At 44.3% G+C, this 13,875-nt stretch overlaps 1 protein-coding gene across 1 annotated transcript in view; it reads right to left on the bottom strand.

Moving 5' to 3' along the window:
* Positions 1-660: 660 nt before the first annotated feature.
* Ppp2r5a (protein phosphatase 2 regulatory subunit B'alpha) overlaps positions 661-13,875 on the bottom strand; it is a 48,691-nt gene continuing 35,476 nt past the window's right edge. The window contains exons 4-13 of the mRNA XM_048439405.3: positions 9,930-10,022; positions 7,658-7,788; positions 6,399-6,458; positions 5,718-5,826; positions 5,014-5,067; positions 3,940-3,990; positions 3,533-3,652; positions 3,325-3,452; positions 2,708-2,809; positions 661-1,669 (exon numbers count right to left, since the gene is read on the bottom strand). Coding sequence (XP_048295362.1) covers positions 1,534-1,669; positions 2,708-2,809; positions 3,325-3,452; positions 3,533-3,652; positions 3,940-3,990; positions 5,014-5,067; positions 5,718-5,826; positions 6,399-6,458; positions 7,658-7,788; positions 9,930-10,022 — 984 coding nt within the window. The 3' untranslated portion in view covers positions 661-1,533. The remainder of the gene's footprint in view (positions 1,670-2,707; positions 2,810-3,324; positions 3,453-3,532; positions 3,653-3,939; positions 3,991-5,013; positions 5,068-5,717; positions 5,827-6,398; positions 6,459-7,657; positions 7,789-9,929; positions 10,023-13,875) is intronic.

Below are 13,875 nucleotides of genomic sequence, written 5' to 3'. Positions count from 1 at the left end.
ATCAACAAGATTAAAAATAAGTGAAAGGCTTCATGTCTAGGGCCACGAGTACAGCTAAGTACAGTTGGGTGTGCACTTAGCATGGGGAGCCCTGGTCACAAACCTCTGTAATGAAATCTGCCCCAGTGACCACTGGAGCTTTTTAGTATTGGGAAAAGTTGAGCTATGACATTTGCTTTAGGTAATTAGGAAATATTTTTGCTTATTGACTGAGTAAAAACCCACCTGTCACCTTCTGGAAAGGCAAGCCGGTGTTCTGTGGTAGGGTTGTGCCCAGCTGTGAGAGCACAGAGCCTGGATGGCAGACTGGCCTGCAAAGTCCAGTTTGAAAATGGAGCAAAAATCACAAGCCATTGTACTGCAAGGAGGGCTTTTCCCCAGTTGCTATCACAGCAAGCTGGTGTTTAAGTTGAAACCATTTTACAATCTCCTAGCCCCCCACACCTGTTTTAATTAAAACTAGCTTTAATGTTAAACCTGTCCTAGGGCACAGAGGGACACGAAGCTTGGGATTTTATAAAAGATTCTTTAAGTGGTTACATTTTGATAAATGGCTAGATTAATCCATGGACCATACACATCCTAATTTTAACTAGAACACATATCCACAAGTTGTGATTTTTCTGTAGCTCTCTCCCAGAGATAAAAGAGCAGATGACGTAAGGCAAAATACAAACATAGACTTTATTAAATGCTGCTCAGTCCCCAGTGAAGGTCTTTCATTATAAAACAGTTTTCCGTACAACAGCAAGGCAAGAGGTTGGAATGGTACTGATAACAACATGTGAGAAATACCTGACCAGGTAAGAACGTACATGGCCTCTACAAAGTCAATGCATTTCCTTTACATAAAGCCAGGCAGTGACAGCTGGCTGTCTGCATCACACCGTGGGACTCAGAGCCTCCACCCCGCAGGCGGGCTGGGGTTGGGCAGTCGCGGACTGGGAAGGCCCTGCCTCCAGCCTTGGAGAGGAGAGGAATGAAGGAGAGGTGAGCCTAGGGTCCACCCACTGATGCTACATTGTCACACTCTGGGGTGCTGTTGCTGAAGGGGGTATTTGGGAACATAATTTTGGTTTACTTTCCCCCAGCTTTAATACTTTGTGCTTCAGAAGCCTGGAAACGTAGGTGTTGCAGACCCCAGAGTTCGGCAGTATCTTTAAGGAGGTTGGGCTTTTATCCCGCCATCTCTGTAGGAGAGGGAAGGACAACACCTCCGTTTATGTTACGGAGGTGCTCTCCCGAGACGTAACTAAGGTCTGCAGCAGTGTGAGAGCACAGAGGACGGCTTGCTCTGTGTGCAGCGCGATTCCCACCACTCCCGCAATCAATCACCTCACTCGTAACGCAGACGGTAAGTGACAGTCGATGATTAGACAGGTTACAATATACTGTGGCCATGGTCAGCACAGGGCTACGTTTAGTCCGTACTTCTTTTGCTTACGCTCGCCGGGAAGACCTGGCCTCCTAATTATATTATACTGATGAGGTTGCTCTGAAGTTTGATATATCCCAGCAGAGGCGGGGCTGCTCTTACTTGGCACCGGTGTTGCAGCCGAGAAGGCCGTGCATGCTGTATGCGCTGTTCTGCTTCTCCAGCGCCTTCTTGAGCTTCAGCTCCTCTAGTTTTTTCCATAATTCTTCGCGTTCCAATTCTTTCTTTTTCTCTCTGAGGAGAAACCAGCAGAAACCATCAGAAGCTCCAGGTAGTGAAGAATGTGGAACAGATGTTTTTTTTTGTCACCCTCCCAGGTGGCTGTAGGTGTATGTGACCACACATGGGATTGATTTACCATCGTCACTAGAACGGCTCTAAGTCAGAATAACCCTGGGGCCCTGGAGGGGCAGCAGAAGCCCCTCTTTCCAGACCCACAGAATGGCAATCTTCTACCCACCCATCAGATTATGTTCAATTTGGGCACAGGCTATATACATGTAACATGGGATTTCATTTCTGCAGCTTCATTTTAAAGAAGTTGGTGACTTACACCAAAGTCACACGACCAGCGTACAGTCTCCTACGCACCTCTTTCTGGGCTCAGACTGTGTACTTATTTCTATCTGAACTTTATGGGGTTTTGCTTGCTTGACAGAGGGTCTTGAATATATAGTCCTCTCCTCAGAGTCACAGAGATCCCTGCCTATATATACTGCCCGAGTCCTGGGATTAGACAGGACCCACTATGCCCTGGTAAACTATTGAGAAAAATGCATTCAGTAAATTATTGGAGGGCTGGATCTTTTCTACATAAATGAAACAGCAGGTGCTAGCCCTGAAGGATTGATGGAGTAGTGACTGCCCACCTTATATGAGGAGGATGCTCCTGAAGGTGGACCCCCTAAAATACAGCACAAGGAACACCAGGTAACTGTCCCCTAAGCCATGACAGTGTGCTAACCTCAGTACCACTTGCTGATAATCCACAGCACTGGAACTGCAGACTGTCAGGGAAGCCAGTGTGAACAAACGCTTGTGTAAATTACAGTGTACATGCTACTAGCTTAAGGTTCAGCAGAGATCAACAGAAGACCACAATCTAACCATCAGAGGGGAGTCATGCCAGGCTTAATACATTTATAAAAACATTCCTTTACCGTAAGTAACAGCTTTAGTGCTCAGGTTTCACCTTGCAGTGCCTAGTGTACGCACTGCAGATCCAGCAGCTCTGAGAACCACATAACACTAAATAACAAACGTGTCAAGTACCTCTGTCTCTCGGCTTTGTAGGAACTAGTAAGATCATCAAAAAGCTTGCCGTTCATCTCCATCAGGGTTTTCAGCACGTTATACACAAGTGCTACGATGGTCCTGAAGGAAAGAAGCCAGTTCCGGTTAGAGCCCAGCAGCTGGGAAATGCTACACTTTTATTTCTGAGTTGGGCTGGTGTAGCTGAACGCAGTTAACTTTGATGCTATAACTCTGGTCGCACAAGCCAGAGGTGCAAGTATGATCTGACTGCAAAGCTTCTATCTGTCTTATGTTATGCTGAGGTTTAACATAGCTAAGAATGTTCTGATTCTCTTCATGTGCATCTCATCTGAAACCCTGGGTAGCAAGATAAAAAATCACGTGTTAGACTGTATAGTCTTCAGCTCCTAGCTTGGGAGGCCAGGAACAAGCTCAGCCACATATTTCCACAGGGACAACCAGACCACGCTTTGGTAAGACCATTTGCTGAGGAACATTCACGTACAACTTTAGTATCTAAAACTGTGACATTAGCCTGCAATACAGGCTTCAAATGGTTAAAAAAAAAATAATACTTGAGTTCAAGGCTAGGGCTATTTAGAGTATATGTTAAATTAAAAAGCAAAAAAACTTACTGATTCCAGTGTTCTTTGGAAATTTTATACAAACTGGCAAACATAATTGGCAGAATTTTATCAATATTCTCTTCAATCAAACTAAGAATATATTCATTATTCCAGAAGTACAGTGCTCTTTCTGCAACCTACAAAAGAGATTGGAAAAATCAGAATTCCCAGGGAAGGCTGGCACAAATCAGAACGTCACGCGGAGGGCAGCTGGTACCTGAAAGTGAGAACTGGAGACGCACTTGGACATCTGCTTAAAAAGGGGCTCTTCAATTTTTTTGAATTGTGTTGGCTCAATGACATCTAAGATTTCTTCAATTTCTCCTAAAAACATCACCTAGGTTAAAAACAAAACAAAAAACTGTTAAAAATTTTACTCTGCTCTACAGAGCTAGTTCCAGGACAGGCGCTAAAGCCACACAGAGAAACCCAAATAGGTAAGTGTACATACATCTATCTACCTACAACACAGGACACTGACTTAGAGGCTCACAGACAAGGGGCACCTGCACGTGAGGCAGCGGCACAGCTCGGAGCTGTGCTCGCCATCTCCCTGCTCCCCCCACTCTGGAGCAGTCGAGATTGCAGAGTGATTAAGATGCATTGTACTTTTATTAAACCCACCTCTTTCTGACTGCATGTTTTTGGCCAAAATTTCAGCAGTCCTCTGATAACCTACAAGAAACAACCAACCAAGTTTAGAATGAACGGTCACGTGTGGTGATGCTTCTCTATAATCCTAGGACCTGGAATACAGACAGAGGCTGCCGGCCTCCACTTCTAACGTCAGGACACTTACTTATTCTGAAGTAAAGCACACAGCACTTGGGACATGAGAATTCCTACTCAACCTTGCACCTCGGCTAATTCAGCAAATACATACGAGGGCCTGGGACATGGCATTGGGCACACATGAGCAGATGGAGTCCCTGGGTTTTCGTATATAAATGACCAACAGGAGAAAACGAGGTGAAGGAGGTTATTTTACAAGAAGTTATTCAGGACTGTATACATAGCCAAGGATGACCTTGGATTTCTGATCTTCTGTCTCTGCCTTCCACTGCGAGGGCCCTGTGCATGCGAGGCCGGCACTCTGCAAACTGAGCTCAAGCCTCAGCTCTTTAGAGATAAAGAACAGATAATTTCCCATTATCTAAACTAATTTATACTTATAGAGTCCACATTTTAAAAGCCAGGGGTCCTAAGTTATTTCTCGGCTGACAAGATCAAGGTACACTAAAATATTAAAGAACCATATATTTCAACAAACAGTTAAAGAAATTTTACTAATCCAGTAGTGCACAATACAAACGCTAGAAATGCAAGGACGGTTCAACTCAAAAGGAAAAACAACTATATGGCCTTAAGAACTCTCCCTAGCCTTTATTCACACCACATTACATTACACTGTACCAGGTGTGAACCAGTGTGAATGGAGTCATCTCAGATTAGTGCTTGTGGTTTCGTGTGTGTCACAGAGCTTCTAATTCTGACTTAAACAGATTCCAGCGAGGATGACGGACAGTTCACTGCAGTCTCTGATCCTGCCACACACTGTAACTACTGGTCCACTCAGTTCCCATGAGAATGCTCCCTTCCCCGCCTCCCAGAAGTGGCTCCTCCTATGACAGCTGATACACAGGCTGGGATGAAATGCCAGAGATCAGACAAGTGCAGAAGAGGGGACTGAACACTTACAGGCTCTGTCAGTGTTGTGTCTTTCTCCAGGAACTGCACGACACAGTACGCCAGCTAAAGGGCAAAGACAAGTTTGAGATGTCAGAAAAGTAGCATTAGGGAGACGGGATATTTTCACATTACACAAAATGTCACTTTGGTTTTTAGTTGCAGGATGAGATGAATATATTCATAATTGTATTACTTTTCAAGTTCTAAGTTCAACAGATTGTTAGCTCTAGACTTAGTTAACTTTCCAGTGCATATCTATGAATATGAAATATGCAGACTATTCGCTAGGGCAGTGATTGTCAACCTGTAGGCCTTGACCCTTTGGGAGCTATATATCAGGTACTACATTACGATTCATAACAGTAGCAACAATTTTATGGTTGGGGTCACCACAACCTGAGGAACTGCATTAAAGGATTACAGTGTCGGGAAGGTTGAGACCACTGCTCTAAGGTTGACAAGTGACCAAGACCTTTCTAACAGGCCATTGTGGTTTGATGTATAGGACTCACTCAGGGTCACGTAGTCTAGGTCCTGGACCTGAATATAAGTAAACTTCTATGTGTAGCTTACAGTGGCACCAGTAGTACGGAAACAAACTCCAAGTCTGCCAGAGCAAATTCCTTACTAGACACAAAACCAGCATCTTAATATCTCAGATCTTTGCCTCTATACTAAATAGTCGCTTCATCTGCAACTTTCCTGAGACTTACCTGAGCGTGAAACAAAGCCAGTCCTTTCGCAGTGTGCATAGGAATAAGAACCTTCATTAGGAACTGCTTATGCTCGGCTTTCAGTGGCAATGCAAAGCCATTGATGATGCTGGGGGAAGAAAAGCAGGGAAGGGTTAAGCAGTCGCTTTGATTCCAGAAGTTACACTATCTGCACCTACGGGGGAGCATCTGCTTAGTGCTGTGCTTTTTCTGCAGGGCACCGCGTCATCTGGTGTCCTCTACACACTGTCACTGCAGCTCTGCCTTCACTCTCCTGTCTCAGGGCTACTAGAATTCCCAACATGTTCTGTGATAAGTGAGCAGTTTCTCCTACGTGTTTGAATAATCTGGAATTCTATGTGGTGAACAGAAAGGAAATGTGTAAGTGAAGCCAAACAGTCTTCCAAAAGAACAGCCTATCAACATTTGGGTAAGAATTCTTGTAGTGAATACTTGATGAAAACTCCATGTCTTCCCAGCTGAAGCCTGAAAACAGCTGTGGCACCCACCACAGTTCCAAAGGCCCTGAAACCGTCTGCTCTGTTGTTGGGGGTTGAACCCAGGACCTCCAGCATTGTGCTCAACTCTAAAAATATGGGAGCTCATTTTTTTTTTTTTAACTCCAGCTGTTTGGTACATAATTCTTAATTGTTAAAATCAGCAGCCCCCCCCCCCACCTACCTTCCTAGTATTTCAAGGAGCTCGGCCACACCATTGAAATGCTCTGTTTCATATATAAACCTGCATTTGGAATAGAGAGAGATGTACTAAACGTAAGCATCAGGAACCGCAGGGACAGGTTTTCTCTGAACTGTTTAGCCCACACCGCTCTTCTACTGCGTAGCCAGTCTTGACCTTTTGATCTATTTCCTCTGCTACAATTTGAGAATAACAGTCTCATTTCATCTGGGTTATTTTACTTAATATAAAAGGAAGGGGGATGCTCATATGAGAGTCCTTTTCTTTTTCTTTCTTCTTTTTCTTATGTATACAATATTCTGTCTGCGTGTATGCCTGAAGGCCAGAAGAGGGCACCAGACCTCATTACAGATGGTTGTGAGCCACCATTTGGTTGCTGGGAATTGAACTCAGGACCTTTGGAAGAGCAGGCAATGCTTTTAAGCACTGAGCCATCTCTCCAGCCCCACGAGTGTCTTTTTCTAAGTAGGAAACCATTACTCACATGAAGGTCAAGGAAAAGAGGTCCACTTTTTCAAATGCTCAGAATTTTTCTAGAGTGTAAACAGCATAGGCTATCGGGACTGCCTTGAAGGCAAATACAGCATGAGGTGTGGGTGACTCAGGACTGCAGCAGGCGAGGGGATGGAGCACCGACGTAAGACTCGAGGGGGCTGTCACCACTCACCTCCAGTGCTAGCCTAATTCCTCGTCTCCAATGAACTGAGACAAGGAGGATAAACCTGAACCACAGGCAGTAATATGAAACAAACGCTCCGCAAGTATTGAAATCATAGTCCCATATGAATTTTTTTTTCCAAGATAGGTTTCTCTGTAGCTTTGGAGCCTGTCCTGGAACTCGCTCTGTAGACCAGGCTGGCCTTGAACTCACAGAGATCTGCCTGCCTCTGCCTCCTGAGTGCTGGGATTAAAGGCATGAGCCACCAATGCCCAGCAAGATTTTAATTAAATCTAAAGAAAGCACTTTTACAGGCATTGGCTATCATGATGATTGTTTAAAAAAATTAAAAAGCTCAGAAAAAGTTTCTCAGCGAATTCTTTCATCTATCCAACACTGTCCTCATGACCACTGCCGACCCAGAAGAGGAGGACACGCGCCTCGAAAATGCTAAGTGAACCTCATGATGGGCAGGAATGACTGAGAGCCTTCAGCTAGGTCAGGTTTCAGATCAAAATTAACCTAAAGGGGCTTGGTTAAAGGAACGGCACGAGGGGAAGAGTACTCTAAAAGATGAATTTACCTGAGGAAAATGTTGTTAATTTGCTTTCTGATGAATGCTCTCAGCCCAAGAAACTTCCCATAGATACGATGCAGAACGGTCTTCAGGAAGTCGCGCTCTCTCGGGTCTTCACTATCAAAAAGCTCCAGGAGCTTTAAAAAAAATCTGACAAATTACTTTAAAAAAATAATCGAGCTAAAACTGCTCTTTTTCTAATTTTGATTGCAAGATTGCCTATGAAATCTTTAACATTCTCCCTAAATATTCTGCCTTATCAGATTTTACCTTTGCTAAGTAAATGAAGATGAGGAAAGCATAAATATTTTCACCAAATTCGTCTTTATCCATTCTTTTGGTCATTTTAAAGAATATAAACACTTTATAAAAACAAGATTTTTAACCTTGCCAGTGACTTTAAAGTTCTTTCCTAACGTGATTCTTAGTGCTAAAAAAATATTAAACATCTCTCAAATAATGATAGTAATTTAAAAACTTGGTTTTGGAAGACAGGGAGTCATTCCATGGCCAGGTTGGCCTTGAACTTGCAATCTTCCTGCCTTAAGCTCCCAGGTGCTGGTGCTCACAGACCAAACAGCAAGCCCATATAGTCTACAGAAATGGATGGGACCTCATGTTCTGAACTGTGGTGCTGGGTAGTTACAGGAAAGGGGACAAGCGCTGGGCCTCACCAGATTGATGTGGGATTCCTCTCTGTATGCTGTTAATATCATTGGTTAATAAATTGCTTTGGGCCTATAGCAGAGCTATAGGGGAATAGAGATAGGCAGGGAAAACTAAACTGAATGCTGGGAGGAAGAAGATGGAGTCAGAGAAGCCATGGAGCTGCCCCTGGGGACAGATGCTGAAACTTTCGCCGGTAAGCCACAGCCTCAAGGCGATACACAGATTATTAGAAATGGGTTAAATTAAGATATGTGTTAGCTAATAAGAAGCTAGAGCTAATATGGGTCAAGCAGTGATTTAAATAATATGGTTTCTGTGTGATTATTTCAGGAGTCTGGGCAGCCAGAAAACGAGCTGTAAAGCAGCCTCGTAGCACACGGAACTGCTGGAATCAGATTGTTGCCTTGGCTTCCCAGGCACTTTAGGAGTTTGGTGTAGAGATAGAAAATGGTTCCCATCATGCCAGGGCTTCCCCGCACACCCCAGAAAAGCCCAGGATTCTGGGTGCCTAGAGCACCAGGCTGAAGCAAAAGTTTGATGTGCATGTGGCTTCACTAGGTGCTGAGTGCATTCTACATGAGAACCATACCAAAAAGTGATGTACCTTCCTCCGCAATAGCCCCAAAGACCCCATTGTCATCTGGCTGATTTTATTCATGGCTGAAGTACATAGTGTACTGTGAGCGCACATCTAATCTTGTGTGGATTATGAAGAGTTCTCGAAGGGCTAGGCAGGTGTTTATCATCCCTGAGTCAGGAACAGCTCTAAATATGAGGGATCTTTAACATCTGGACACCCGAGAGTGGTCTGAAAGGCCCTCATAATGGAGTTGAGTTGTGCCCTCACCATCAAATCCCTAACAAGGCGTACGTACTGACAATGGCTTTAAAAGAGACAATGGACAGAGAAATTCTTGGGTCACTTTTCAGTTCTGTTTAGGGTCAGGCAGTTTCAAATGATTAAAAGAGGCTGTTATGTTGTCTAAAAGCTCTTGCCAATAAAAACAAACAAAAATATTCTTAGAAGTTAATTATAGAGGTAATACCAGTTTCTAAACATTTCACGTGCGTAATGTCCTCCTCTCCTCCATGGCCCATTTCATTTGACCTGTGGCTAGGAGAGGGAAGACAGGCGACTGATGCTGAAGGCACCCAGAGCTCAAACTCGGTGATGGTTTCCGCCCTGGCAGCTCAACGTTTAAAACACAGCAAGTTCAAAGACTTACAGAAATTTCGCCCTCGGATTAAATGGTCACCCCAAACTTTTGAGGAGCTGCAGAAAGCTCAGTTTGACTGACTTCATTGGGCATTCACTCACCCTTGATACACACTCTTAACTTCTAAAAGCTACATAAAAAAGTGTGACCTGTACAGGTCAGAAGACCACCAAATCGGAGCTGGAGTTATCAGGCTTTTGGGAGGGGCCTGATGCTGGGAGGAGACAACACAGAAGCCTCTGGAAAAGCAGGAAGGGCTTTGACCCAAGTCGTCTTGCCAACCCCTCAAATCCTTTTTTGTTTGTCAAGAACTAAGTACTTTTATTCACATTTTGAATGACTACTCTTAATAAGCAAGTGCTAAGAAGATTTGAGATCTAAGAGTCCCTTACCTGTTGTACAAACTTCTGATCAATGTATCGCTTTGCAATGCTAGGCTGGAAATCAGGGCTCTCCAAGAATCTCAAGAAGAATTCATACACCAGCTGCAAGAAAGTAAAAAGCAAAATGATGCCTATAAAATAATACTCTAAATTATGTTTCATGTAAGAACACACCTCTCTTATCAGCTTGAGTTGGTAACTGTTTCTAAAAAACAAAGTTTTAAAAAAACATTATCTTTATAGTTTGGATTTTGTCCTGATTGGCTTTTTATCAACTTGACACAAGCTACAATTATCTGGGAAGAGGAAGTCAAATGATAAAAATGCCTCCATTGGATTGTCTTATAGGCAGGCAAGGCTGTGGGCCACTCCCCCCCCCCCCCCATCACACACACAAGGTTTACTCTGTAGAACAATCCTAACTGTCCTGGAACTAGCTCCTGTAGACCTGGCTGGCCTCAAATGCCATGTTCTAGATTAATGACTGACGTGAGAGGGCTCAGTCCCCTGTGCGTAGGTGGCCAGGGGTGTGTAAGAAAGCAAACCAGTAAGCACTGTTTCTCTATGGCTTCTGCCTCAGGTCCCATCTCCAGTCCTGAAGTCTATCCTCGGTAGACTGCGATATGAAAGTGTAGGCCAAATAACCCTCTCCTCCTAGACCGCTCTTGGTCATGGTGATCATCACAGAGGCAGAGTCTCCTAGGGCACAGCCTGTGAGGTCTGTGGCTCTCTGCATCACTTATCAGAGTGCCCCTCAGGTATCAGTTCATGTTCCTTCCCCCCAGCGCACTATTATCCTACCTCAATTTCACCCCTAGCGTCCCCAAAACACAGACTCAGAGAGTGGGCAGTGTATAAAATTCACGTCTCCTATAAAACTAGATAGGGGATCTGGCAAGATGGTTCAGCAAGTAACACTACTTGCTGCCAACTGCTCACCTGGGTACAATTCCTGGTACCCATGTGGTGGAAAGTGGAAAAAAAAACTCCCACAGGTTGTCCTCTGACCTGCACACGCGCGCGCGCGCTCACACACACACACACACACACACACACACACACACGTAAAAGCAGAGCAGGGAAGCTGAAACTGAAAGCAGTCCACCTGGAGAATCACAAAGCAAACCCTAAATGCAGAAGCCTGAGAAAGGAAGGTCTGATGGAGCAGATAAAGCAGAGGAGTCTGAGATCAAGAAGCACCGTGCAGCCTGCAGGACAGCAAAGGGCACAAAGACTACCAGTCAGGATAAGTATGGGCATAGCTGGGCGGTGGTGGTGCACGCCTTTAATCCCTGCACTCAGAAGTTAGAGGCAGGTGGATCTCTGTAAATTTGAGAGTGAGTTCTAAGACAGCCAGGACGACACAGAGAAACCCTGTCAAAAAAACAAAAAAAAAAACCCCAAAAACCAAAACAAAAACCAAAACAAAAAAAACCCAAAAAATCATAACCTAAATATCTACAAAAGGCAAGAGACTGACCTCAAGATATAACTTTAATCATAAACACAATTGGATAGTGTGCCAATTTAGCAACCCAGAAACACAAGAGAATTAGGTCCCAAAGTAAAAAACCACTGAAAAAACACTTGGGGTCTAAGATGGCTCAAGGGTAAATCTCTTGCCCCATAAGTATGAGGACTAGAATTCGGATACAAAAAGCTGGACAGGGTCTGGACGGCTCAGCAGTTGGGAGCACGTGCTACTTACTCTTCAGAGGACCAAACTTCAGTTCCTAGCACCCACATTAGGCAACTGTTAATGTTAACTCAGCTTCAGGGCATCTGTAGGCTTTTGCATTCATGTGTACATAACACACACACACACACACAAATAATACATCTTAAAAAAAAATTAAACTGGTGTGGTGGGCCACTTGGAATCCCAGCACTCGGGAGGTAGAAGCAGGAGGATCTCTGTGAATTCTAAGTCAGCCAGGCTACACAGTGAATTCCAGGTCAACCAGGACTCCAAAGTGAGACCCTGGGCTGGAGAGATGGCTCAGAGGTTAAGAGCACTGACTGCTCTTCCAGAGGTCATGAGTTCAATTCCCAGCAACCACATGGTGGCTCACAACCATCTATAATGAGATCTGGCGCCCTCTTCTGGCATGCAAGCATACATGGAAGGAATGTTGTATACATAATAAATAAATAAATCTTAAAAAAACAAAGTGAGACCCTGTGTCAATAAAGTATAAATACGCCTTTGCCCATCCAGATACATGGAGCAATGTTCATTTGATTAAGGTTACCTAATTTTTAATGTTAATTTTGCATTAAGAACATAATAAAAAGTTGGGCAGTGGTGGTGCACATTTTTAATCCCAGCACTCAGGAGATAGAGGTAGGCAGATCTCTATGAGTTTGAGGCCAGCCTGGGCTACAGAGAGAGTTCTAGGATGGCTAGGGCTACACAGAGAAAACCCTGTTTCATAAAACCACAAAAGAACATAATCATGAAAGAGAATTCTGCTTTGGAGCACAAACAAGCTAAAACATATAAGCCTGCAATGCTCTGAGAAGTTGAGCTGGGGAGCTCTGCTGCCACACAGCTTACTGGGTGACTGGACTACATACAGTGTGAGCAAGAATAACCGTGCAGCTCAGAACACTCATCCAGATAACCAGTGCACAGAAAACTAAAAGGGATACACCACAGTTACATGGCACAGAGTGCAGGAAGCATCTGACAGACAGCTCTGCTGCTGTAGGATCAAGTCGGCAACAAAGCTGTCGAGAGAGACACGCAACTTGAGCTCTGTATTCACTTGATCTGGAGAATATAGGAAGAGCTGCTTTGATAGAAGTGCCAGTGTGGGGGCTGGAGAGATGGCTCAGTGGTTAAGAATACTGACTGTTCTTTCAGAGGTCCCAGGTTCAATTCCCAGCACACACATGGCAGCCCTAACTGTAACTCAAGTTCAGGGGATCTGACACCCTCACACCAATGCACATAAAGTTAAATAAATTTAAAAAAAAAAAAGAAGAAGCACCAATGTGTGTCTTGGGATGGGGATGGTCCAGGGAAAGGGCTGGAGGTGTGGAATCAGCCTCAGCTCTAACGCAGGTCCCATACCACCCACTTCCTTGAGCACTGCACCAAATAACTTTTCATAGAGATAGTATCCCTTGGGAGATGTGCATGACGTCAAGTCCCAGATTCCTATGCCAGTAGACATTGTTGGACACGGTGCTGCTCATAACTGTATTATGGTTTCTTAATCGTATTGTTATTTTATGTGTGGGGCTGTTTTGCCTGCATGTCTGTCTATGCACCATGTGCAGCATGCAGTGCCCAAGGAGGCCAGGAGAGGGCGTCATACCTCCCTGGAACTGCAGTTATAGACAGTTTTCAGTTGTGATGTCTGTGCTGGGACTCAAACCTGGGTCCTCTGAAAGACTTTTACCTGCTGAGCCATCTTTCTAAACCCCTACTTACTTATCCTCATCTACATAATTTCCCTGACAACAGTGCACATGCAATGAATAGCCCAGATTAGCAAATACCTGCTGTCAGGAGCCAGTTTAGCAGGTGATGAGATGAAGGTTATTTAATGCACGCTGAGTATTACAAGCAAGTAGAAGAAACAACTGGCCTACAGGGCTAACAATCATCAGAATGTCACAGTAAGATCATGTGTCTATGAGATGAAGCTTGCCCCCAGTCCACACCTGTTATCCTGGGTGGACATTGTAAAGCATAGTTACTGTGTTAGGGCGTAGGTTTTAGAAGCACAGAGCAGATGCTTGAGAGTGTTTACTAGCTATACGAAATCAGCTGATGAGACTTTCTATGCAGTTACTGAAGTTTCTCTATGCATCATATGAAGAATTATAATTTGCTTTTACGAATCTTAGAACACACTTCAGCAATGGCTTTAGCACTAACAAAATGGCAGACCTCACGTGTGTCTGTTACAAGGTTGGCCTGCCACCTGTCTCGCCATAACACACT

Source organism: Myodes glareolus, chromosome 5 (genome assembly GCF_982192425.1).
Source record: "Myodes glareolus chromosome 5, mMyoGla1.1, whole genome shotgun sequence".
NCBI classification, from domain to species: domain Eukaryota; kingdom Metazoa; phylum Chordata; class Mammalia; order Rodentia; family Cricetidae; genus Myodes; species Myodes glareolus.
This window is presented reverse-complemented; position numbering and strand designations above follow the sequence as displayed.